Below are 26,468 nucleotides of genomic sequence, written 5' to 3'. Positions count from 1 at the left end.
CATTTGATTTGCCCTTTTCCTTGGCTTTGGCGACTTGCTCACATCTGTGCCTCCAGAGAAATATTTCACACTTGAATTACTTTAAATCTTGATGAATTAACTTGGAGTATATTCATATGTTTTTTGAATGCACACAGCCTTTAGAAGCAAACACTAAGAGCTGCAGGCACCTTAACCTAAATCATAAGGTATACGGGCAGTGTTTGGCAAATATACAGAAGCCAGCTTTCCACAGCACGTGAGCAGCTGGTCTGCTTATTTTTATATGCTTTATCATGGAAAATGTGGAAATCATGGGTGATAGCATTTGGACTTGCATCACTAGAACACTGACTGTAACGAGACCTAAAACTCCCCTCAGTAGAAATATTTTAACACTGCATGCTCCAGGTGTTATCTGACAGAGATTCCCAGCCGCAAAGGAAATCTTTCCACCTGATCTAGCTGGCCAAATCACAATGGCATTTGGGATGCAAAGTTGATTCAGGAGCCATATATCTTTCCCACCTGCTGATAAAGCACCAGTAAACCACAACAGAAACTCTTACTTTCCTGACAGCGAGGGCACAGTAAGTCTCATGTATAGGATCAGTGTTTTTCTCAGGCTGCTTCATCTGAACGATGAAGATACAAACCTAAAGGGCTTGGCTCTGGAGGCAGCCTTGGTTTAGCACATATCCCAACAAGAGCTCGGGCTGCTCTCCAGGAAGCTTCTGAAAACATGGCTTCAGGGCTGATAGCGGCTGTGAATTGTTTCAAAAAACACAGTGGCTATTTGCCCATCCGGAAATTGACCAAGCCAACAAATTCACTTTGTGTTGAATGACAGTAAGAAAAATAAAAGTGTTTTCATTTAAAACTGTCTTGACAAATTTTTGTGAAAACAACACCTGTATCTTCCTGCCCAGCAATGGGGACATGCAGTGGCAGGGTTGGGGAGGGGGCAGAGGCAGAAATTCAGATATTTTTTTTGTTATGGATTATTCTAATTTCTCTCTATAACAGAGTGAAGAAAATTTCTCCCCCAAACATTGCCAGACAGTTGCACATTCTGATTATTTTCCACTGTAAATGAGAAAAGAAACAAAAAAGCACATGTAGGGATTTTCCTTCACATGATGCTCAGCATTTTCTGCTGATATTGTACCAGCACCTACCCAGAAACATTAGCAATTGCCATTTAATTATCACTATATTCTAAAATAAATATATTATTTCTACAACAGTAGGAACTGTGATTGAAGTATTCTGGGTACTGAGAGTGTGTACAGATGTACCTTAGAGCAATTAAAGATTTTTTTCCATTATTCACTAGTAAATTTACCTTCTATGAAGTGATTCATATCGCAAATTGAAGGCCAGCCCACTTCTACACACAATACCCGTTACATCGATCCCTTATAATACTGTACAATGGCAGTATATTTTAACACACAATTAGCAAGATGAGAAATCTTGAAATAAAAACCAATAAACTGAATTCTTATAGAAATTACAGAAACTTTTACTAAAGCCTCCTGTGAGTTATACCTAAGATGAGATTAGACTTAGTAGAAAAGCAAAAAAAAGATGTCTAAGAAAAAGGTATATTGTGTTAATAAGATTAAATCAATTTAGTGGTACCATGTAACTGTACCATATGTTATGATGAGCATTTTTTGTGCTTTAGATGAAGTTACAGTAATTGAACTTAGCACTATTAATATAATAAGCAAAGATGACATAATTAATGGGATATTTAATGTAACAAAAAAAACCAAATAAGCAACAAACCGCTAATGACAGTTCTTCAGTGGTCATATCTAGACATTAACGTAACACCAACTTGACAGGAAGGAGGTAACACACCAGAGAGCTCTTTGCCTTTGATACCAGCAACAACTAAACAAAATAATTAACAGTCCGCAAAACATTTCTCCTTGTAGCTTTATTCACAACCACCAGCAGCAATGCCTGCACTGCAAGACAACCGGCACTGTAGGGGTGCTGGTGCCGAGGACAAGGTAGCGCTTCAGCAAGATGTGAGGCAGAGCTGAGGTGGGGTGCTGGTTCTGGCTGGGACAGAGCCCTTTTTCTCAGAATTGGCTTGTATGGGGCCATGTTTTGGATTTGTGCTGGAAACAGAGTTGGTAATTCAGGGATGTTTCAGTCCCTGCAGAGCAGCGCTCACACAGAGCCGGGGGCTTCTCTGCTCCTCACCCCACCCACCAGTGGGTGGGCTGGGGGGGCACAGGGGCTGGGAGGGGACACGGCTGGGAGAGGTGACCCCAGCTGACCAAAGGGATATCCCATACCGTATGGCGTCTGCTCGGCATGTGAAGCTGGGGGAAGAAGAAGGAAGGGCGGGATGTTCAGAGTGGTGGTGTCTGTCTCCCCAGGTCCCCACTACACGTGATGGAGCCCGGCTTTCCTGGGGATGGCTGAACCCCTGCCTGCCCACGGGAAGTGGAGAATTAATTCCTTGCTTTGCTTTGCTTGTGCAGCTTTTGCTTTACTTATTAAACTGTCTCTATCTCAATCCACAAGTTTTCTCACTTTTACTCTTCCAACTCTCTCCCCCATCCCACCAGAGGGGAGTGAGTAAGCAGCTCTGTGGGGCTTAGTTGCTGGCCAGGGTTAAACCACAACAGGCGGTCAGACCCATGGGCCACCCGTGGGTGCTACCAAACCTGGCTGCCAAAACCCACCCCAAGGGGTGCAAGGCAACAAGGATCCCACCAGTGAGCTCCTTGCTAGCCACCTCACCACGGCTGGTGTAGGTCCTCTCAGCTGTTCCTCAGGGGAGCCTTATACATCCAAATAGCAGCTGTTCATTCCCCACACATTGGTCTCCATTTCCTCAGAGGCACGCATCCCCAGCACACCAGAATGAGTTTTCTAGCTTATATTCCCTGTTTCTTCTTGCTCCTGGGCTTGGAGGCCATGGCTTTCCTTGACTCCCTCACAACTCCTTCAAAGCCCTAACCAAAGTTTGGTGGCCAATCCTTTCCCAGGAATACTCTTCCCAGGAATACTTTCTCCTAGGTAGAGAAAGGATGCAGGGAAGGAGACTGGGATGTGGAAATGCATTCAGGACACAACCGAGGCAAATCCAGATGCACAAAAGGAGGCCGACTCCTCATAGCTGCTACCTACCAGAAAGGCTGTGGAGAGACTGACGCTTCTGCCATGGCACCTCACTGATAAGAGCATCTACCAGCATATGGTGGGCAAAGCAGGGTCCTGTTGTCCATCTTGCACTCATGAGGTCCTTACAATGTCACCAGGATGGTAGCTGCTCCTGTGCTTCCAGTTCCCATGACACATGCTAGGGGACCCTGGCAGAAGCAAGGAGCTGCCCAAGTTTCCAGATCACCTGGCCTGGTGGTGGCGGGCACTACCCCAAGGGAAGAGGCAATCATTCCGTCTCCAATGACATCATGTGCAGAAGCAAAGGCAATATGTGACTTAGAAGATCTCAATGGGTTAAAAATAACGCCATCACACAAAGACGATTTCACCACACAGCAGCAGAAAACATTCCCTGCAGTGCTAACCTTGCCTGCTTGCACAAAGTTATTCAGTGCGCTTTCTTCTGGCAACCAAAATCCAAAATTACCAGCTTGCCTGAGGTCTGAAGTCATCTAGGGAGCAAAGCTGCAGCCTGCCGCTTCCTCTTTCAGGATGCATCATCACCACAGGGTGAAGGTGGAGATATTCTCTAGGGAGTTTTTTGAGTTGGTTTTGGGGGTTTTTTTTAATACTAACTGAAGCAAGGGGGATAGCCCTCACTCCTCCTCTTACAAAAACATACATGCTTTTATTGGTTAGGATTCACCTAGGACATCTATGTAAAAAATATGACTCACCGCTATGCAAGGGGTCCTGTCAGGGTAGAAGATGTCCTAGATGCTGCCAAAACACTTCTCCCCTCTGCATGAAGAAGGCAAGTCCTTCCCTCTTACCCACAAGGTAGAAGTTTCTGCATCTGGATACAATCTGTGCCGTTTATTTTGTATTCACACCTGACTACTCAGCCAATGTATGATGCGACACCTGGGCAAACGACCATCTACACGAGTTGTCACTGGAGAATTTGCCCTATTTGAGTACAGGATTTGAGACTGGACATTAATGCTGACATGAAACTTCTGTATCCTGGGCTGTCATCAGACTGTTGCCGGGAATAAGCCAAGAGAACATTTTCCACAATGATACAGGGTTGATCTGAAAAAGTTCAATTTAAGTGCAGTTAAAAAACAAAATAATAGTCCCACCTACCCTATTTAAACACATTGCCAGTCCCCTTACTTTGGTGGGATTACACAGAGAAAAGATTAGGACCACACTGAAGTACCTGGCTGAGCATGCTCACCACCCTCTTTTTCCATGGACAGCATTGCTGATCTTTGATTTTACTTGTAAATGTACTAAGCACTTGACAGAATAGAGAAAGACACATCAACCATGTCAGGTATGTTACATATAACCCCACCTGAATCTACTCTGTGCATGTGTGTGCATTTAGATGTAAATACACACAGTATCCAGGTTGTTTAGCTTTCCCTTTTACCCTTTCCCAGCTGGTCATACATAAGCTTGAGACATTAAGAATTAAGGAAAAAAAGTCATTCCAGCTTAGCACTATAAAGCCAGTTCAAAGGGGTAGATAACATGTCATCGTTAGCGCCCTGGGTATTTTGTTATACTTCCACTTATTGCTGCAAAGTGAGGGTGAACAGGCCTGGCTCACATCTGGGTTTCTCCACTGCCATTGCACATAGCTGTGGCTAGAGCTGAGCTTCCAGTGGGTTTAAACCATTATTCAGTAGGCTCACGTAAGATAAAAAAAGAAAAATGTCCCAAGTGCTGGAAAGTATATGGCTGAAATGGGAAGACATGTATTTAAAATTGGTTAATTAGAGCACCACAATTCCTTTTTTGTACCTTCAATTAAGCTGTGCCACAGGCAACAAAGGAATCATGCAATCTGCTGCAGCACTAGGTACCAAAGACTGCAGTGACCAGCAAATACAGGAACAAACTGTCACTAAATGAAATTTTCCCTTTCTCAAAGGGGAAAAAAAAAGTCATCGGAGTGAAAAACCCAATAACAGAAGAGTTGGCAGCATCTCATTATATAATAAAATACACCTGTCCCCATCTATTTTTACAAAATTATAAAAAAAAAAAAAAGCATGTGCTTTATGACTGCTCTGCAGCTTTGCCTGCCTGCTCTATTCATTTGGCAGTAACTAGACAGGTTTCTGTTCCAACCATCATGTTTCTTCCCTTTCACTGCAACACAGTTCCTTGCAACATACCTAATACATAAGCAAAGCTGATTACCGGTTCAGAAATTTCAATACTGCAGATCTTTTGGTCCCATACATCTGGCTACCATTTTTACTTCAGGAGACAAAAAGAACCCCAAACCATGAATCAACCAAAAAGTTTTTGCCAAAACTTACCAAAACCTGAAAAACCTACAAGTCCAGCAGGAAGTCCAGAAGCATGCACTTCCCCTCCATCCTGTGCAGCTGCTGGCACATCTGGGAGCCCCAGTGCTGGAGCAGAGGGCACACATCATCACCATACTAAGAAAATAAAAAGTGCAGTCCAGGACCTGGGAGCTGAGCCTAGCTTAACCTTTTCCTGAGGAATGAGATGCTGGAAGACCAGCTCCAGCTGGTGAGGGACCTACATGACCCTAGCCAACCCCTCCTCCCTCCCTATTTCCTTCTTCCCAGGACAGCTGCACAGGCAAATGCCTCCTGTACAGACCTGAATGTCTTGGCAGTCCCTGTACACTCCCAACCACAATGCCTTCAACTGCCCTATCACACATTATGGCAAAAAAGGGAGGATCCCAAAATTGCTTCCCACTCCAGACTCCAAGAAATGCAAGTACCATACTGAAATCTGTTCTCCAGTGGAGAGGGATGGGAATATATTTTCAAAGTCTCCTGAGATCAGGCAATCAATTCTGTGTTCAGTTCCATGGAATTTCTCCCTGTCTCTCCTTTGAGCACATGTAGATTATATTTTACTTGAGCTGTCTCTCTGTCTGTAGTATCTACTGCATCTTCCATTCAACCACACCACAATGGGCAAAGCAATATGCCACTGAAAGAGCATTTCTCACTTGATACTCAACACTATGGGTTTTAAGCCATGTGGGGCCCCGTGTTCTTCTTAGACAAGAACCCCATGTGCACATGGTGTCATTGTGGGGAAAAATTAGGTCAAATAAATCCCATTTTCTACCTCCAACCAGCCGTCAGTTGATTGGGTTCAGACTCATCCACAGCAACCACAAAGTCTGTCCATAACCAGAGTGATTCTTTGCATTTGCTAACAAAGCAACCTCTCCAGGTGCCCTGTCCTAACTCCCAGAACATACGATTTCACAATTTTAATCTTATCACTAATCTTCCCACACACACAAATCACAACATATCTAAAAACTCCCACATGGGACTGTCCCAATCAACTTGACTTTCAGCTGGAGGGCTTGCCCCAGAAGGACCCAGAATGAGCACAAACCCCACACTTTCACCATATAATAGGCAAAGACTTTTTTTTTTTTTTTTTTCTTTTTTTCTGGCCTGGCATACAGGGAACCCAAAATTAGTGAGAACAAGTGAGCGCTGAGGGTATGGCTGCTCCTAGGATCTGGGGACATTCAAATGAGGGTAGTCCTACAAGAGCAAAAATGTACACTATGTCAATCCAGATGCTGATCTCAGACAAGACTTTAAGATGTCTGGGAGCTCTGGCTACTTGTATCCAGTTCTGTAGGCAACACAGAACCAAGCAAAGCATTTTCTTTTTCCCTTGCAACTCGAACTTTCCAACACAGAGCTGCTGAGCTGAGGTATAGCGTGATGCGCACCACAGGCTGGGATATTGAGGTTTGGATCCTGCTTTTGAGTCTGGGTTACATCCCTGCAGGAACAAAACAAGTTATCTCAATGTGGCCCACACCATTCCCAGCCACCTCTCTGCTGATGCTAGAGATGGAATTATACAGTGGGATCCAACTTCAAAGGCATGTGCCTCTGGAGTTTATCCATCTTTGCCTCCCACACACTGTTCCCCATCACATTGCTCAGGACTTAATGTAGTACCTAGGCAGAAACGCAACCTGAAAATTGGGCAACAGCTGGAGAGATTTGCTTTAAGCAATGTTGTATCAAGTGCTGGCTGGGCTATACTGTTTGTTCAACTGGACAGATGGATTTCCTTTCCCAAGATGTCTATCTCCATTAGCAGAGCTTCCAATGTCCATTGATGCTTTTTCACCAACCAGGACCGAAGTGGCAACCAGGATCTCCTGTCATACACCTAGGGCTTCCAAGTCCATCAGTGGGCCATATTCAGATAGGTGTATCTGTGCTGTCACACCTGTACCCAGAAGAGTAGTCCTGGACATAAGACATGGTTTACTGACCACATCCAAGAAACCCGCACCATGACTGAATCCATTAGCTAAAAAGAAAAATACTCAGTCCTAGAAACTGATCCTAACTTTATTGCTGCCCTCACCTTTTCTTCATCTCATGTCACCAAAAGAGGAAAAAACATTATTTAGAGTTATTCAAAGAACACCTCTACACATGCCAAACCGTAGACGAAGACTCACCACAGACCGGCAACTTATGCCTGTTTATATATATTCTGGCACTTAACCTATGCTCATCATCATATCAGCCAAGTACCTAATAAGTTTGGGGTATCCTCACTGATTAAAAAAGCTGACCCCATTGAAGGTCTGCTAATTCATAATACTGAATCATCAGCCAAAAATTTGTAGGGTCATCTGAACCACAAGAAGCTTACACAGTATCTACTTAATGCACTGCTTCAGCATGCTCTAGTTCCTTCTACTTTCCTTTTTTTTGGGGGGTGGGGGTTTTTTTTGGTGCTTTCTTTTGTTTGTTTGGGTTTTTTTGTGGCTGGGAGAAAGCTAAGCTGAAATAAAATGTTCCGCATTTCTCTCTAAACAAGGTGATTTCTCTCCAGGATTTTATCTGCTTCCCCAGGAAAGTTTGGTTTTTTCTCAAGAATAAGAGAGGAGCTTGTAATTTCCTTCTCTGCCTCTGAAAATGCAATCACGACACACACCATCGTGCTTATCCCACTGCATTCTTCTAACAGCAATACTTGTGACAACAGATCTGAAAGCACCTGCTCTCAAGAAATCCTCCCAAACCTGCCTGAGGAGCATCTCCGCTCTCAAACACTGCAGTGCTTCCTCCAGCCCAGCCTCCTGCCCACAGCAGGTGTGGGTGATGCTGACAGGGAAAGGCGGCTCCCGATGACAGACAAAACCCTGCTGGTTGTGCAGCAGTGCCAGAGACCAGACATCGGCTGGCATGGTCAAGAGTGCATCAGAGCATTCTCCATACTCCAGCCTTCCTGTCCTTTAGCTTTCACGGAGCACCTTCTCCTCCAGCGGCCTGGCATGCAGCACGGGCAGGGAGCAGAACATCCACCACGAAAGAGCAGTCTGAGGTGCAACAATTTGGCTTCCCCACTACTCCCTTCTCCTTAGGATCTCTGCACCTCACCATTTCAGACACTTGTTGGACTTTCAGGAACGCCATACACTGCCTGTACCAGTTTGCCCAATCTCAGGTTTACACGGCATGTTTTGAAGGCTGCCATGTATAAAATGGCAGATTGCAGATATAATGGAATTTCTAGAAATAGTTCAAATTATTAAGCTCATCCTGACTTACTCCTACAGAGAAACTAATGCTCCAATTTTTTAATGAGAAGTTAAAAACTAGGCATTGAAACCTATCTGAGGGAACACACAGCTCAGGTGCTGCTGCCAGGGCTAATCACCAGGGAACATTGGCTCTTAAAAGATGTTTAAAATAAAATAATTCCTGTGTAGATACACAAACCTGGATGCATAACAGCAAGTAATTTTAGGAAGCACACCAAGTATCCTGGAAGTCTCCTCATGTAATGTATCAGCATTCATCTGCCAAATTTCATCTTCAAAGACTGCACCTGGATGTAAGCTTTCACTCTCCTTCTGAGCCCAAAGAGGCAGAAAAAATCTCCCTGAATCTCAAAGTCCAGAGCAAGACTCAATGAAATACAGGCAAGCTTTCAGAGCACCTCGATGCCTGGCTGGGGCAGCGTGGGGAGATCTAACTGCACATCAAACTTGACCTAAAAAGTTTTAATCAAAGTTACATTTTCTGAGCAGTCATGGCAAAACATATATAAACCCTGGACATTTGCTTACTCATGAACTGCTTATTAAGACACAATTTTAGTTGTCAGAAGTGCTTAACTGTATTGCCTAATCCTATCAGGTATGACAATGATAAAGCAATATAATAGCCCGATCCAAGCCACAGAAATATCCCTTAGGCCCAGTTCTACTAAAAGATGCGCATAGACAAGTCTAACTAGATGTACTGGAAATTTGTTCTAACATGAATATGGGATAGGAAAAAAATCCAGTGTTTGGACACTGTAAATGCAATCTCAGATGTACACACTACTCTGACAACAAGTAAGAGCACCGCTTAAAAAATTGCCTTTACTGCATTTTTTGCTAGACAATGAAGCATTTGTACATTAAGTGACCTTTTTTCTGATTATGAGAAAAAGCTTTTTACAGAGCTTCCTTGACTGTGCTAAAGCTCATGTTTTTCTCTCTTATTCCTCTAAATTGATTGAAAAGCAGCTCTTAGTAAGGCAGTAGTGAATGTATTGGGTGGCCCTTCTTATTACAGTGGTATATCCCACCTGCTCCTTCCAATAACAAGAGCAACCAATTATGACAATTTCCTCTCTGGTAATTTACCACCAAAAATTCCTGGCAGTGGTAAAGGATACTGCTGTGTTTATCTATACCAGCAAGAGAACTAGCCCCTAAATGTTTATACGGTGTTTCTGTCAGGCACAAGATGACAAAGGCTATTGCCAATACCCCAGAATCTGGGAATACATTTTGCTTCCTTTAAAAGGGCACTCAGTGGAAAATCTGTAAGCCTTACTAGGGTCACAATTTTTACCTGTCTCCTTTCTGAAACTTCTTTCTCAGGTGCAGGATGAATAAGGTTTTTAACTTACAGATGCAAGTCATGTATTTTGCAGATTCAGCTGCGTCTTTTCTCCCTCCCAGTTTAGTGAGAAACTATCTTTTAAGTGATTTATTTGTAACAACTGCGACCTACTACTTTGCTGTTCTGTTACTGGGTTTTATGATTTATTACAAAGATATATAAATCAATTGCATCCAAGGTGCTCCAGTGGCAATAGTGGTCACTCTTCAGTATTTTGCAGAAGGCCAAAAAGAGCCACATTCTTTTGACAGAGAATATACAGTAATTTTACCTGAAAGTTAAAGTGAATGTCAGCATTTAATTCAGATCCTGCATTCTCTAACATGAAGGGGCTTTAATTACTGTAAAAAAATACATATTAATAAACAGAAACTCATGACATACAAGCCAAGACTGGCAAATAAAGTAGCAGTGTCCTTTGGGAGAGTCTCACAGGGGAAATCCCGCTTATCCCACAGAAGTGGAACACTGTGTAACCAGACCAAGTCACCACTGGTTATAAAATGAAATCTCATTTATATTACATGCAACTTCAGCAAAATACATGCCAATCCTTTTTGAACTTGTTTCCTAAAGCTTCTTACTACTAATGCCAGAGGAAAGGAAAAATGGACAGCATGTATATATCGTATATATATATATATATATATATGCTCATACTATTATGCACACATACACAGAGTAGGTTAAATCTTTTTCCTTCAAGCCAGTTATATTATAATTTAATTACACAGCAAGCTGTATGATACTAGTGCACTGCAAGCATTGTTCAACAAGTTAAGGAAAAGTTACGTTTTCGATTTCCAAGAGGAAGGGTGGTGACCTATAAAGTTGTAAAGGAAACCACTCACAGGGTTATTTCAATAACCTTGCTAAAAACAGCCCCCTGGAATTATAAGAGTCTCTTCCTCATCCTGCTCAGAACAATTGGAAAATTGCAGATCATTTAAAATATGTTAATTTAATAGATTAAAAAATAAAATTAATGAAAACAAAAAATTAACAGTTCTCACTCATGGAATTGCACTGCTCATTTCTCTGATTTCTCTCGTCATTACATCTGGGTTTAACCAGTGAAAGCATGTCCCAAATTTCATAACAGGTACACCTAAAATGTGTTACAGATCCTGAGTGGTCATTCTCTCCCAAAGACTTCACTTTTCAGTTTATCCTAAAGTCTTTGGGGACAGGCTTAACTTAAGCCAAAATAAACATTGATGGCTAGAAGCTTGGGGGGAGCGAGGAGAACCACAGACTGGATTTGACATAAACTGGTGATTATTTTTTTCTCTATATATGATCAGATAAAATCTAAAATAAATGTTATAGAATTATTTTGTAAAATATGGGACAATGATAAAATTGAGTTTATGTTGCTTACTGTAATTTCTTCTACAATGTATTCATCAGAAAGATTTATGTGGTAGACGTAGCACCACATTCCCTCTTAACCCATGATGCAATTATCTGCACTAAACCCAGCAAGGCCTGGCATACTGTTAGCTGCACTGTAACAGGTGTTGGGGGATATAAAAACAAGGCTGAGGGGGAGTATTTGTATTTGTAAAAAACTGCACTGTATCACCCAGCAGAGCAGCAAATGCTGCACCAGCAGGCACTAACACAGCCACTTTCTCTCGCCTCCCTTTTCATTCCATCCTTAATACACAGCTGCAAACACCTGAGATACAATCCAACACGTGCCTTAGCCTATCCACGACAAAGCAGGACTTTAAAATCTTGCAGATCTGAATTATTGCCTTCACAAGGACTGGCCTTGACCTCTGTATTTCAGGAGGACATTGATTTCTCACTAATGCAGCTGTAGTGCCCGAATAGGCAACAGGGCGCAGCATGCCAGGAAACATGTTTGCCAGGCAGATGACTCTGCAGACATACAGAGCAAAGGCTCACTGCAGATGAGATGAGATGAGATCAGCACAAATGTGACACTGTGGTAGTAGCTACAAAATCCTGCACTATTAATCCAGGTGAGAGGGGAGGATTCATTTCCAACTTCTTCTACTGATTCTTTGGCTGCTTATTTCTGCTTTGCAGAAGGTCCAGGAATTTAGACTAATGAAACCAATTTCTTAGGAAACAGACTGGTCATGCATCTCTTTTTTTATTCCTCAATCTTCTTTTCTTATAACATGGAAGATGAACCCACAGCTACTAAAGCTCAATAGTAACAAGCCTCATTTTAGTGATAATTGATTAACTGAATGGCCTTTGGGATATCTTGTTTTAACACTGGAAGTGTGAAAGTTGATTCCTAAAAAAAAAAAAGTGAAGATCACATGACCCAGAAGTAGCTCCACTATCTTTTGCCCACAGTGAACTGGGAAAGAGGTGAAATTTGGAAAGACTTACATTTATCCATGGAAATAAACGATTATTTAAGTAATTTTAAAAAGCATCTGTCAAAGATACAGCTCCAAATTCACATAAAGGAGTTAACACCTGCTAATCCAGTGCATACTGTTTTTAAAAAGCAACAGCAGAGCACCGCACCGCCAGCTCAGACTTGTAAACCCCCAGGTAAACCCGGGACGGGTCCTTCCCACCCCGTAACGTCCCTCTGATCTCCCCTGGGGCTGCCCCGTAACGCTGCGTACCCCTTTAATAGGCACTGAGCCTCAGCACTTCTCTCACGGGTTCAGAGCTGAAAGGTGGCCGGCCCTGCCCCCCCCCCCCCCCGGCGGAGCGCCGCACCGGGCTCCCCCCGCCCGGACACCCGCTTCCCGACCCCGGACAGCCGCGCTGCCCTCACTGCCGGCGGTCCCGAGGGTTCGCCCACATCGCGACATGCGGACTGTCACCGGCCTTCCGTTTACACGCCACCTTGGCAGAAGCGCCTCCTTTCCTCCGGGTTTACGATTCGGTTTTATAGGAACCTCCCGTTACCCCCCGCCTAGAAGGAGCGCAGTGACAAAGGGGCCTTTTCTTGCGCTCTGCGCCCCCGGGCCGACCCCCCCGTCCTCCGTGCGGCGGCCGCGGGCGGGAGGCGGGGGCAGGAGCAGCCGGTTGGGCAGCCCCGGGCACATCCCGCACGGCCCCCGCGGGGCCGGGCCCGCCGCAGCCCCCGCCACGGACGGGGTTTTCTGCTCCGCTGTGTCGCACGCAGGGGACACACGATTTCGTTTCTGACACCGGCAGGGGGAACTTTACGTATTTAAACACATCCCGGGCCGTTCGGGCGTCAAGCTGGCCTTGCCCTGGCTGCTCGCTCCGCCTCGGGCGGCCTGGCTCCCGGGCCCGCCGCGGGGAAGCGCCGCCGCCACCCCCACCCCCTGGTACCTTCCTGAGGGCCGCCCGCAAGTCGCGGTACCCCGGTGTGTCACCGACCGCCCCGCCGTCCCGCCGCCCGGAGCTGCCGCCGCGTCCCGGGGCCGAGCCGCCGCGCAGCGCCGGGGCCAAGCGCGCCCAGCGCCCGCCGCCGCGCAGCGCCATCGCCGCCCGCCCCGCTCCGGCCGGGGCCGCGGCCTGCCTGCCCCGGCGAGCTTTAACGGCTGGTGCGGGTCGCCCCGGCGGCCCCTGCACCGCCCCGCCCGTCCCTCCTCCAGCTCCTCTCCCCCGCAGCAAGCCACGGCAGGCTCTCGCGTTACAGGCAGGTTTGCTTTAATGCCAACGAACAGCCGTGAAGCAACCGGTAAACCGGTGGCGAAAGCGGGCGCCGCGAAGCGAAAGGAGCCGTCCCCGCCGGCGGAGGAGGGACGGCCGCGCCGGGGAGCGGGGCACAGCCGTCCCTGCCGAGCCACCGACGCAGGGCTCGGCTGCTTTCGGGTTGGTTTCTTTATTTTTGTAAGAAAAAGAAAAAAAAAAAAATCTGATCCTGTGCTCTTCCCATAAGGACCGGCGGCGGTGGGGACACGCTAGTGACTCCCTACGGGTACAAGAGTGCCTGCTCCGGTGGCAGGCGCTGGGTTCCTCTTCCTAAGCGATGACACAGCCTCCCTTCTCCTTGAAGGGGTTCTTGTCCTCGGGAACCCCCTGCACCAGCGGGTCTTCGCCCGATCGCTCCTCGATGTAGTTCTTGATCTCTTCGGAGCACTTGGACACCTCGGGTGAAAGAACAGAGAAGGACCTGTGTTAGGGCCGCAGCTCACCCCGCACGTCAGCCAGCACCCCAGGGAATTCGCACCCCTCCATCTCTCGCCTACCTTCCCACCGAACAGAACAGAGCTGACCGCAGAGCCAGCACCAACCATGTGCAGACTCTGCTTCCTTCCACTTTTTCACAGCCCGATATTCACAGAGCATGTGAGTATCGCTGGGAAGGTATATGCCGCTCGGAACAGCAGCTGCTGCATAGTTAAACTTGCTTTTTTATTATTATTAGCCAATATAGTTTTTTTAACTGTGGCTCACATTCCTCGGCATCAGCATGACTTATGGTCAATGGGTTCAGGATCAGGAACTTTCCATGTCAAAATATTTATGGCTTTACATGTTTTTCCCAAACAAAACATACAGTAATGATTTTCAGTAGTAATACAAATTCCCACCTCCTATAAAAGCAACTATGCGCCTTGAATGGGAGTGAAGACCCGACTAGGAAAGACAATTTACTTACAGGTTACCTGGGGTTGTTTCAAGCAACGGTTAATAAAACAGCCTATTGTGTTATGAGAGAACATAATATCCATGAGACTCTGCATGACATTAATAACAAAATAGCACTGTAAGTGTGCACAGTAAGTAAGCCTGCACAGAACCCGCTTGTACCGAAGAAATGGGTTGGTTTTGTTCACTGAGATGGAGCAAGTGCAGCACATGTAGTAACAGCATCTGCAGAACCTGAGTGCACAAGCAAATCCCACCAGCTCCAAAGATCTTTGTCCACCATATCTCGTTTCCCTTCCCTGTGTCAGCAGAAAATGTCCTTGGTGTGTGAGGACAGGCTCCCAGCTCCGTCCCCACCACCTCCCTTCCTACCCTCGCTCCTAGCAGAGGCATAGCAGTGCAGCCAGCAGCAGGAACCAGCTGTTCTGTTGGCCAGGCCACTACATGACTAGTATTTCTAATTCAAGGCCCCTTCTTTATTAATTATTTTTCACTCCATAGGTAAAATTATGACAAAAGAACTAATGAGTTTACCTGCTGTATCACATACCAACAGAGCACAGCCTGTGCAAAATTCAACTTTAAGCCATTAGAAAGAACTCAGAGTTAATTCCCACTAAACAGTGCATAAAATAAGATCTAACTACCTCTAGCTGCCTTACAGCAAAGAATTTGGGCCTACAAATCCCATTATTTGTACCTTCCTCTTCTGTGCCTCACAAACCCTGTTCATTCAAATTCGGGCACCTTATGCCATAGTAGAGCTGTGCTCCAAAGTATGTGCAAGACCAGGGCTTGGTTTACTTCAGTCAACACTTACAAGATCTTTTTCACACATAAAGAAAAAAAAAATTGTCTGCTTAAAGATACATTCAGGCATTTTTATGTATGTAAAAAAAAATATTCTAAAGGATATTTCCTCTTTGTGCTGTAAAGGTATAGGAAAGGGTCAGGAAAACTTTGGCAAAACATTTTCACTTTAGGTGATAACAGAAGTGTGGCTTCTGCATTTCCTTGTCCCTGTAACACTCATACAGGTACCAGGGGACCGTGACAATTACAACACAGATTTCATTCTCACAGTGAAACCTCTGTTATAATACACTGCTAAAATTGAGGATGTTGTCTGTACTTTACTACAGGTGGTTTGAAAACACCTATTTCCCTAAAGTGATCAGGCTTTTGGTTTATCCTAAAAATTTAAAAAAAAATTTTAAATAGTAATAATAGTTGTAATAAGAATAATTATTAGTAGTATTAAAATAAAAATCTGTACATCCTACTGAGTATATTTCAGTTGCTTGGGAACTCTGAGGAATTATATAGATATCTATAGTTCTTGGATGTGGAGCCTTCAGTACTGCTGGAGCTTTAGACTATACCGTAACTTCTACAGCCACTGGTACCTTACTGACAGCTGCAATGTAACTGCAGCTGGGTTAAACACCTAGACCTGCAATGTGATTAGCCGCTAATGGCACCGGTTCCCACACGTAAACGCATTTCTAGTCCTAACTAGAAGCGTTTATTTAGATGCAGTTTGCTTCTGCTGGCGTGCAGAATAAAAAAGAAAATAAAAAAAATACTAGTTTTATCATGGAGCAAGGTCAGCTCCGCATGTCATTTATCCACAGAAAATGTGCAAGATTACAAAAACTTAACTGGAAAGAAACTGCTTCATCTGTGGAAAGAAACAATCGCTGTAAATGGTGTTTCTGCCGGCTCAGGCCGGGCGGGTCACGGCCCTGCACCGGCGGCCCCTTGGCCCGGGCGCTGCGCAGCGGGCGAGGGGCGGGAGCCGTGCGGGACCGAGGGCAGCGTCCCCCGCACCCCGCCGGCTGCCGGCGGTCCCGGCCGGGCGGGGACGGGAGCGGTGCCGCGGCGAGGCCCCCGCAGGCACACCGCCCCTCACCTGGCACGGGCAGGTCCCAGCGCGATCTCCAGAGGGGGGAACTGAGCTCGGCGCGCTCCTCCCTCGCCAGGCAAAGGCTGCCCTGTGCCGGCGGCGGGCTCCAGGGACGCGCGAGGCCCGGGAAGCCATGGGGTGCCAAATGTAACGGGAACGGCCGCAGCCGGCGGGCCCGTGCCAGCCCTTCGGGGCGCCTTACCCCGGCGGCGGTGCGCCCCTTCCCCTTGCTCTGCAGTCACCCCCGTGAAGGGCCGGCGCTCCTACGCGGGGCTACCGGTGGAATGTCGCCAGCGCTGTCCCCGGTCCCTGCCCCACTGGGGGTGACAGGACCCGTCGGTGCAAACTGCGGCCGTCCCGGAACAGCCGGGGGTCTCCCGCAGAGCTGCTGCCGAAGCCCCGCTGCCCCTGCCTAAGGCGGGACGGGGCGCTCCCGTTCCACGCTGCGCTGCCGCGCCCGGCCCCGCCGCCCGCCCCCCCGACGTGCCCCCGGGAGCCGCCCGAGCCCCTCACCCCCGCCCGGCGAGTAACGGGCTTCTCCCCGCTGCGGCCCCGGCCTCGCCGGCCGCCGGGCAGCCTCGGGCCCCTTCTCCGCGGCCACTCACCGGCTGCCTCTCCAGCTTCACTTCTTTCCGGAGCTGCTCCACTTCCATTTTCAGTTTGTCCTTCTCGCTCAGGTCCTCGATGTTGATGGCTGGCATCGTCTGCACTGCCAACGCGCGGGGGGAGGAAGAGAGGGAGTAAGGACAAGAGGTTACCTCTGGGCAGCGAGGGCGCCAGGGCCGGAGCCCCCGGGAGGGCGCGGTAGGACGGCCGCCCCCGGCCCGCCCCCGGCCTCACTCACACGGTGCCGTCCGGGCTGTCCTTCGGCGGCGGCAGCAGCGGCCGCTTCCTCCCCGGCGCTCCGGGCACCCCGTCCCCGCGCCGTCCCGGCCTTTAAACCGCCGCGCTAATCCCCCCGAGCCGGATTAGAGCCCCCGACCCTCGCCCGGACTGCGCAGGGAGGGACCGGCCCCGGGCAGCGGCATCGCCCCGGCACCCCGCGGGGCAGCCGGCGGCAGGAGGGGGGACTGCAGCGACCCTCCCGGGCCGCCCTCTCCCTCTTCACCACTGCAGAGGGGCGAGCGCAGCAGCGGCGGCCCGGTGTTTCGGCCCGGCCGTAAGGTCTTTCTCCTCTGCCAGCTCTCCTGCTCCTCCTGGCCCCCACGATGGTTCTTGTCTGCCTGTGCCACCGGAATCCCTGGGCTCTGTGCTCCACTGCCCACCAGCTAAGGCAGCAGCAGGTGGTTTGTCCATTGCAACTATGAATGAAGTGGGCTAAAAGGTAGAGAGGGGAAGGAACCGCCCCTCTCAGGCCGAGCGTCCAGGCGGGCGACCAGCCCATCACTGGCAGACATAGCAACTTTTGTCGGTAGGTATGGGGGCAAAGCAGAATTGCAGCTCTGCTGTTCTGCCCAGCCTGCACTAAGTGTCTCTGGACTTAGTCTAGAGTCAAATGGAGTCATGGAGTAGTGACGAGTGTTGAGGATGGAGCACCCCTTGTAAGAGAAGTGATGGCTTCAGAAGACACAAGAAGGAGCTAGGAAATTCTTCTCCTGTGGTTGCATATACTTTCGAGGTCTAGATCTCAATAGGGTGATACACTTCTCAGAACAGGGCAGTCCCTCCATGTGTGTTTGTGTAACACCTAGCACCTCTGATCCCAGCAGCTGCTTTCCTTCAATACCAGTGCAGGCAGAATTCACGACTTCACACTGAACAAAGCTGCAGGCCATTAAAATGGTCCTGCACAAGTCTTTCTGTTATCTGGCTCTTCAAAGGTCCCCATAGGTGGTCATCCCTCCCTCTTCCCATCTCTGGCTCTTCCCCTTAAAGACACTCCTCTCTCCTCTCCCCACTGACCAGATGTAAGCAGCTGTCGGCACTGTGTAAGATTTACATCCTTCTTCTCCCTTCTCCAGTGCTATTCTTGTAGTGCTCTTGGGGTTTGTATTCGTTTTATTTTAGCCAGTTCACTAAAATCAGTTCCTCCTCCCCTCCCTCTGGCTATTATCTCCTCACTCCCAGCTGTTGATATGCAATTTCTACACTCCCTCAATCTACACTGGCAGCTGCATCTCCAAACCCCACCAGCTGCTGGTTGCGAGCCAGCCAAAACAGGTGGAAGGAGCCAAGGGAGCCAGGGCTGCTGGCGGGAGCAGAAACATTGTGGTGCCGAGAGACAGCATGTGGTGTGGTGGTGGCAGGTGTGGGGTGTGGGAGCGAGCTGAGGGTGGGCTCTGGCACATCGTGAACATGATTAGGGTGGGAAGGACAGTCACAGCTTGGTACCAATAACCCTGCAATGGAAAGCCTATAGTCAGCTGTCATCTGACATGACTAGCTCTGCTAATGGTAGTTAATAAAGGACTTTCTACCACTGGCTCTGTTTAACTTCTACTCTACTTCATATATTTTTACAGATACTTACCTATCTAAGTGAGCTTTGCTGTTATAGCAGAGGAGCAGCTGAATAAACACTGCAATGCACTGCAACACTGATGTGTAGGTGGGTTTAGCTCAAACTTTGATTTGTATGTGTCTGTGCACAGAAAAATGGATAATATGGAAAATGGTATTTGCATGACAGTATTCATTTTGGTACTATTGTTTAAAGAGGTATTTCAATGACTTTATTTGCAATTCCAACAAAATCCAATGAAAACTAAAGGATATTATTAATTTAAAAATCACTTGAGAGTTTCTTAATATTAGAAAGATGGCCTTTTGATTTTTTCTGGAAACAGAAAATGTATGTTGTTTTGTTTGTTTGTTCTTTCCTACTGGGGAGACATAAGCTTTACTATAGTTACTGGGCTTAGTAGGCCTGACAAACCCTCTAAAAATGAGGACTACTGGCAGCTGTAGCTATAAGATTCTAAAACATGGCAGATGTGCCCCATGGTGACACCTCAAACCCTACCAGGGTTTACTTTTTTATCACCAAAGCACCCACTTAACCTTTGGCAACTGGAGATTCTGTAAAAAGGGAAAGTGCTGAAAAAGGAGGGAGAGAGTTCCCTTCGTATCGTTTCAGAAGCTACGTAGGTGGGGTACAGATTAAATGTGCTCTTCTTTCTTGCCTTTATGAAATATAAAACTATGTCAGAAAACTAGGCTGTAGTCAGCCACCGTATAAGAAAAAGCAGAGAAGCCATAGAAAGAAAGTCAGTTCCTGAAATAATAAGGGTGCTATGAAGTTCCTGCTCCTTACAGCCCGTACGGACTGTGGCTTCTTTCCTGCAGGCCACGGATTTCCAGGGCCCTGTATCACAATCCCATTGATGCAGCACCTGCCTGAAGGACTGGGACCCAACGCCGTCACCGTAAAGGGAGTGGAGGAGAACAATAGGAGATCAGATTAGCTTACTGTTATCTATAGAGAGCACACCTAACTTGCAGCCACTCATCTCTTTTACTGTATTAAACCTGGAGTAAACACTAATTAATGTGATGCCGCTAACAGATTAGAGGGGGAAAGTATGCTGTTTGTGCTCACCCCCAGATCCCACCAGATTGCCTGGTGGGGTTAAAATCTACAGAATAAACCAAGTCATAGTATTTCCTCAGATCCAGTTTTCTTTGAACTAGCCAGAGGTTTCCTCCATCCAGCCTCTCAGGTTTCCCGGGAGTCCAAGCCCACTGACGGTGCCTCCGATTTCTCAAGTTCATCGGCGTTACACGCAACGGGATTAAACCAGTAACGCGGGTTTATTGGTGTTATCTCTAGCGGTGCTCGCTAAGCGGCTGGTGCTTGTCCCGGCTGGACGAGGCCCCGCCGGAGGCCCCCCCGTTTGATTTCGCCCGTCCTGCCGCCTCCTGCCCGCAGCCTCCGAGCGCGGCCGCCGCGGGAGCCAGGGCGAGGGGGGAGATGACTTTCGCGAAGTGACCCGTCCCGGATTTCGCCGTGATTAACGGGAAATGCTCTTTGAGCATCATCCCGTAATGTGAGGGGAGCGGGGAGAGGGGCACACGGACGGGGACGCCGCAGCCGTGGACCCCGGCCAGCTCCCCGTAGCCCCCCGACGGAAGCCCCTGCGCCGTGGGCGGCGCAGCCCGACGCCGAGCCGGCCCCGGCGGCGCTGCCCGCCTGGCCCCGGCAGAGGCTCCCCCCGACGGCGGCGGGGCGGGGGGCGGCCCCGGCGCTCGGGCTCAGCCGCGCCCCGGTGACGGCCGGGACAGCGGGGACCTGCTGCCAGCTGAATCAGACCTTCCCCTCCCACCACGTGCGCACGAGGGAGGCGGCCCGGGCAAGCCGTCTCGGCGCATATAAAGCGCTGCCGTCGGGCCGGGCCGCGCCGCTCGCTCCCGGGACCCTGTGCCACCCGCCCGCCGCCGGCCCTGCCTCCCTCCCTCCCGTCCGCCGCCGCCGCGACATGGCCGCCGGCCGCCGCCTGCCGCTGCCCGCGCTGCTGCTGCCGCTGGCCTGCGCGGCCCTGGCCCCGCGCACGCTGACAGGTAGGAGCCCGCGGGCGGCTGAACGGGGCCGGGGCTGCCTCCGCCGCCCAGGTGGCTTCAGCCCCGGTCGCTGGTGTCTCCCGCAGAGAAGCAGCGCGCCTGCCTGCTGCCCCCCGATGACGGCCCCTGCCGCGCCCTGGTGCCGCGCTGGTACTACGACAGGTACACGCAGAGCTGCCAGGAGTTCACCTACGGGGGCTGCCACGGCAACGCCAACAACTTCCTCACCCTCGACGACTGCGAGAAGAGCTGCTGGACCATCAAAAGTGAGTCCGGGGACCGGTCCCGCCGCCCTCCGCAGTGCCGGGGGCCGAGCCGACGGGGCCCAGAGCCCCCGGGGTCCCCCCGGGGTGGCGGGGGGCCGTGGGGGGCTGCGACGCTTGCGGGACTCACCGCGTCTGCTCTGTCTGTCCCTCCCGCCTGTTGCTGCTTTTCGCTGATGTCGGGTTTATGCAGAGAAACCCCAGCAGGCTGGCTCAGAGGTGACGTGGATTTTGACTCTTAATATTATAAACGTGATTTAATGTGATGCTTAGTTGCTGATTAATGCATCAGATTCCTCCTGTAAATCTTATCCCACTCTATTAAAGAACGCAGGTCGTGGGACAAGCTGGGTCTTGCCTCTGACCGGAGTCACAGCATTTTGTCCACACCACCATGTTGTTCAGTACAGGGAGCATGAAGGGTTGATTTTAAGGGGATGAATTTGTGTTTGGTTTTTTTTTTTTTTAGAAGTGCCCAAATTATGCCGGTTGGAGGCTGACGGAGGACCTTGCAGGAGTTATCTAAAAAGATATGCCTTTAACTTGAGTTCGATGAGGTGTGAGGAGTTCATCTACGGTGGCTGTTATGGAAATGGCAACAACTTCAGAGATTTGCAGTCTTGTGTGGACCACTGTCTGCCAGAGAAAAGTAATGGTTGTTCCAAATTCTTAATAAAATAGATGGATTGAAAGTGATACGAAGATGATATTTTATTTGATATTTTCTCTGTATACCCGTACAGCAATGTTTTGGAAGACTTCTGTGGAGCAGATGTTTATATTGCCTGCAGACTTTCATGTGTCACTTGTCTCTGCTGTTACTGAAAAAGCGAAAATGCTGTTAGTTTAATATTGTGACCTTAAATATGCCCAAAGCTCCACCCATCTGATCTCTTGACTTCTAGAGAGTTGTACCTGTGTAATCTGAAGGGAAGTAAGGTTGGAGATCTGTGTTGGGGCACATGTACAAGGCGTTGTGGCAGTTAAGTTCAGGGCAGTGATATTATAATATAAAGCAGAAGTGCCTTTCTAAAATTCAGGCCTGACACATAGTATTAGGTGGCTTGGGCTTTTGGCACTTGACAGCTCAACTTCTGATAAAAGTTTTTTGCCTCACACAACTCTTCACTGCCTCTCCAGACAAGCTTTAAAGAAGAGAGGTGGTAATTATGAGCAGGTGACTATAGCTACGTTTTGTCATAAACACCAGGTTAATATCCAGTGCAAGAGAGGCTCTTTGAAGAAGAGAGACCTACCAAAATGTATAAAAGCTGTCACTGGCTAAGCCTTGTTAGTGCTTGATGAGACAGTTATTTTTGGCTGATGACAGATTGCCAGCCTTTTCACAGGTGAATGCTAAATTATTTTTAATTTCTCTGTTGCACATCCAATAAACTGAGAAAAGGTCTCCAGCAAGAAAAGTAAAATTTTGTTGAGGCAAAATGAAATGTGATTCTTGTGAGGAAAGTGGTGGGGGTTGTCCTTTTGCTGCAAGCAGGCAGGATTTGCTGGCAAAATCATAGAAAGGATAAACAAAATCGTGCCTTTTTCCTTTACAGAGATAGTTCCAGTGGAATTATTTTTATATTCCTGTAGATACATGGAATAAAACTTCTGGCCAGACCATGTAAATAACTTGGCTGTTGTATGGCTGGCACCACAAATGGGGAAAGCTGATGAATTTCAGTTTTGGGATATTAATCCTATTTTCTGGGACTGTTGCTTTCTCATATTCATAACTCACAGGAATAAGATGGAGTGAAGTCTCTGAAGTCATCAGTAGCCGTCATGTCAATTCAATGGGAACAAGAGCAGTTCAGCCATAAATTTATTGCAGGGTAAATTTTAAGAAGTTGGGCACAGAGATTACATTTATGTAATTTACCTGTCGCTCTTCCTTCCCCCCTTCTTTTTTTCCAAGCTGGTCCCATGCTATGCTATAGCCCAAAGGATGAAGGACTGTGTTCTTCTTCTGTGCCTCGCTATTACTATGACAGCAAGACTAAATCGTGTAAGGAGTTCAAATATACCGGCTGTGGTGGAAATGCCAATAACTTTGTTACTGAAACAGATTGCTACAATGTCTGCAGAAAAGGTAAGATTGTTTTGTATTTTGTCAGTCACAAGCAGATAAAGCAGTCCAAATAGCAGGAACAAGTCTTCACAGTGTTCCTCTACTCAACTTGTCTTGCCACAAGTGTATGTGTTTTGCATTTTGGACTCCATGCTTTCAAAGGCAGGGAAAACTGAGATGCAACACTAAATCCTTCTGACATGATCAGTGAGGTGTGAGGGGTTACACCATTTTTTAACGAAATACAGGGAAGGGCGTACAACAAGACTAATTTATCCGAGCCTGCAAGGAACCAGTCTTTAAACTGTTCAGTACCAGAATGAACACTAATTAAGGTATCTTTTTCATCTAGATATTTTTAAGTAGAATTAAAGTGAGTTGTGAAATCAATTTTACTTTTCTTTGCATTTTCAGCAGTTACCATCTTCCCCTGATTTCCTGCTGCCTGTTCGCGTTTCCTACTCCCATTCCTAAAGATTTCTGCCTCCTCACTTGTGCTGAGGCAACTGTTTCTGTGACTGGGGTGGGGGAAGGTTGGGAATGGTAATTGATTTTTCTGAATGGTTTTATTCAAATCAGCTATCGGCTGTACTTGTAAGTCAAAATGGTTGTGCTTTTACCTGCAGTCATATTTATATGTTCATACGGCTATTGCAAGTTTTAATACCCTCGTTTAATTAGTTTGATATGTAAATCAATGACAGAGAGAAAAGCATGACTGTGTGTTGATTCCCACAGCACTCAGGAAACAGATACAGCACAATATTTTAAAAATTGATACTAACAGGAAAAAAATTAAGGCTGTATCTAGCATGTTTTTTGGGTTTTGGTGTTTTGTTGTTTTTCTTTTTTTTGGGGGGGGAACCCCCAAAGTAGCTCTATATTAAACATGAGATATGCACAAGGTCCAAGTACATCAGTATTTAAGATGTGTAGTCAGAGGGCTTAGGTCTTCAGTTCTGGGCTGGAAATCCAGAACACGGGCAAGGGTTGCAGCCTGAGGAATTGCACCCATCCTCAGAAGTAAAACTATTGTCTGCCAGTTAGTCATGACAGTAATATTTCTGTGGGTGACAAGTCTGAGAGTGTCTCTGCCATTCTAGTATTATAAAAGAGTCTTTAATAGCATGCTAAGTCTACTGGGATTCCTGTGATTATCTAATTTGCATCTATTACTACCTGGGAAATGGTAGGGCCAGGCTCCAGCATAAGTGTGCAGGAAGAGAGGAGGAAGGAAACTGCCTCATCAGCGTCGCAGCCCCGCACTCTGCCCCTGCCCACACCCAGCCAGACCCACCTGGTGGTTCTCCCTTCCTCACTCTTTTGTGGAAGAAAGTAGTAAGGAAACGCTGTCTGTCCCATAACCAGAGCACCAGAGAGCCAAATGTAAAGGATCGGTTATAAGCTTTTCATCAGCTTGTGGATTTCACAATTCAGTAAATTGTAAAGCTTGGTACAACCAAAGCTCATGGCTAAGGGCATAATTAGTGCTAATTAATGTTGTGCTATACATATTCGCTTCTATAGCTTGGGAGTGTAAAGCAACATTAAGCAAATCTTTCAACCAACTTCAGCCACTCCTGTCCTGCTCATAATTTCCTCCCCAGCACCTTTCTTGTTACCTTTTGGAGTCTCAGGTTGAATTCAGTTGACCTTCCCTGTGCAAATATACAGCTGCTGTTTAAAATGATCTATAGCTTTTGGAGTGAAAAGGTTTCTGATCTATTTAATTAAAAACCTAAAGAGTAATAACAGTTTTGTCAGTTTCCCTAAATGCTTCCTTTGTTTTCTTAGCAGGGACTCAGAAACCAAGAATCAACAAGCCAGCTAATGTATTCCGCAGAAAAATGATGAGAAAACTGACTAAAAAACCTCAGACGTATAACCTGAAGTCTTAAAGCTGATGTGCACTTGGATGTTTGAACTACCTTGTTTTGATTCCACTTTCTTCTTTTGTAAAATAGTTTCCACACAGTTTTATATGCCGTCAGTTCTGTCTTTTCAGAACTGCTTTTTATTTCCAACTCACCTTTTATAAAGAACTACATCTAATAGAAGAAGAATGAACCTAAGTTTGGTTCTTCCAGTCTGTTGTCTTTGCAGTAATACTTTGGCAAAGCCAGGTAATAAGATTTCCGTGTTTTTTATTAGGGGAATGTTACTACTGCCTGGGGAGAATATTTCAGCTGTTACAAACCAATTAAGATTTGCAAGATCAATCTTCTCTAAGTATAACTAAGGAGAGTACAAAGCTAAATCTCTGCCATAGATTTTTTTGTCATTCTCTTTCAAAAATGGGTTCAGAAGTTTATTGCCCTGCCATTTTACAGACTTTGGCACTATCATTTAAGTAGACTGCCCTTTACAGTTATGTTCATAGTCAAGGCTTTCAGAAACCTTCATAATAGTAAAAGAAGTGTAAACTTAAATCTGACTCATCCCACGAGAGAAGACTGGGAATAGGGTTACTTTGAAAATGTAGCCATTACTTTTTCACGGCATTTGAAATTTCTGCTAAGTTACACTCCAGATTCTCGTATGGCACAGATCAGCACATTTTTAATGATTTTAATGGAGCTACACCGATTACATCTGCACAGGATCTTGATATTTGTGTTTATGTGGTGGCTGCTAAAGCAGAAAAGCTGAAGTTTCTGCAGACCTCATGTAATCCCTCTTTTGAGGCACTATGGTATATCTTATGATAGATTAAGCCTATGGTGATATTATTGCACTGTCTTGTACGTTTCATATTTGAGCCACGTCTGAATTTCAATTACTTTCACCTACAATACTTTCTAAATATAAATTCATAAGTAATATTAATAAAATGTTTTTTGGGAAAAAAGGGGAGCTTGTTCTGTCATTATCCTGAATTAGCTGTATACATATATACACCAATATGTGTAATGGAACCTATTATTTACTAATTATGACTCTAGCAGAGTTTAGTTGTCTCTTAAATCATTTCCTTATGCTGAGGTCTTTATTTGAAGAAAGCCAGTAAATTGCATTGATGTCATTCATCCCCAGCAGTTTTTATGGCTCAGCTGGCTCTCCCTAAAGAGCTGCTCTCAAAGGGGTGCTTA

The 26,468-nt window shown here is 46.9% G+C and overlaps 3 protein-coding genes across 5 annotated transcripts in view; 1 reads left to right on the top strand and 2 right to left on the bottom strand.

Moving 5' to 3' along the window:
- LOC102055577 (probable acyl-CoA dehydrogenase 6) overlaps positions 1-13,570 on the bottom strand; it is a 90,643-nt gene extending 77,073 nt beyond the window's left edge. The window contains exon 1 of the mRNA XM_055706629.1: positions 13,374-13,570. Coding sequence (XP_055562604.1) covers positions 13,374-13,526 — 153 coding nt within the window. The 5' untranslated portion in view covers positions 13,527-13,570. The remainder of the gene's footprint in view (positions 1-13,373) is intronic.
- A 107-nt stretch (positions 13,571-13,677) lies between these two features.
- LOC102047210 (guanine nucleotide-binding protein G(I)/G(S)/G(O) subunit gamma-11) lies at positions 13,678-17,544 on the bottom strand. 2 transcript variants are annotated; one of them, XM_055706630.1, is made up of 3 exons: positions 17,390-17,544; positions 17,151-17,249; positions 13,678-14,135 (listed from the first exon to the last, which is right to left on the bottom strand). In XM_055706630.1, the coding sequence occupies exons 2-3, from the start codon at positions 17,244-17,246 to the stop codon at positions 14,010-14,012; spliced, it is 222 nt and encodes a 73-aa protein (XP_055562605.1). In that variant the 5' UTR covers positions 17,247-17,249; positions 17,390-17,544; the 3' UTR covers positions 13,678-14,009. The 2 variants fall into 2 exon arrangements, with proteins under 2 accessions (XP_055562605.1, XP_055562606.1); XM_055706631.1 differs by having other exon boundaries at positions 17,151-17,254; positions 17,392-17,531.
- Positions 17,545-20,839: 3,295 nt separating this feature from the next.
- TFPI2 (tissue factor pathway inhibitor 2) lies at positions 20,840-26,227 on the top strand. Of its 2 annotated transcripts, none has more exons than XM_055709692.1 (5): positions 20,840-21,042; positions 21,129-21,308; positions 21,775-21,954; positions 23,227-23,400; positions 25,177-26,227. In XM_055709692.1, exons 1-5 carry the CDS (start codon positions 20,961-20,963, stop codon positions 25,275-25,277), a joined length of 717 nt encoding a protein of 238 aa, XP_055565667.1. In that variant the 5' UTR covers positions 20,840-20,960; the 3' UTR covers positions 25,278-26,227. The 2 variants fall into 2 exon arrangements, with proteins under 2 accessions (XP_055565667.1, XP_055565666.1); XM_055709691.1 differs by having other exon boundaries at positions 20,872-21,042; positions 25,174-26,227.
- Positions 26,228-26,468: the final 241 nt, after the last annotated feature.

The sequence above is a fragment of the Falco cherrug genome, chromosome 4, assembly GCF_023634085.1.
Source record: "Falco cherrug isolate bFalChe1 chromosome 4, bFalChe1.pri, whole genome shotgun sequence".
NCBI lineage: Eukaryota > Metazoa > Chordata > Aves > Falconiformes > Falconidae > Falco > Falco cherrug.
The sequence above is the reverse complement of the archived record's forward strand: the minus strand, read 5'-3'. Positions and strand labels throughout refer to the sequence as shown.

What these genes read in the sequence shown, in the direction of transcription:
- LOC102047210 (XM_055706630.1), bottom strand. Translation starts at nt 17,246, where the DNA reads ATGCCAGCCATCAACATCGAGGACCTGAGCGAGAAGGACAAACTGAAA. An exon ending in TGAAGCTGGAGAGGCAGCCG is followed by an intron (nt 14,136 to 17,150) that starts GTGAGTGGCCGC and finishes CTTTCACCCGAG; the next exon opens with GTGTCCAAGTGCTCCGAAGA.
- TFPI2 (XM_055709691.1), top strand. Translation starts at nt 20,961, where the DNA reads ATGGCCGCCGGCCGCCGCCTGCCGCTGCCCGCGCTGCTGCTGCCGCTG. An exon ending in GGCCCCGCGCACGCTGACAG is followed by an intron (nt 21,043 to 21,128) that starts GTAGGAGCCCGC and finishes TGTCTCCCGCAG; the next exon opens with AGAAGCAGCGCGCCTGCCTG. An exon ending in CTACAATGTCTGCAGAAAAG is followed by an intron (nt 23,401 to 25,173) that starts GTAAGATTGTTT and finishes TTGTTTTCTTAG; the next exon opens with CAGGGACTCAGAAACCAAGA.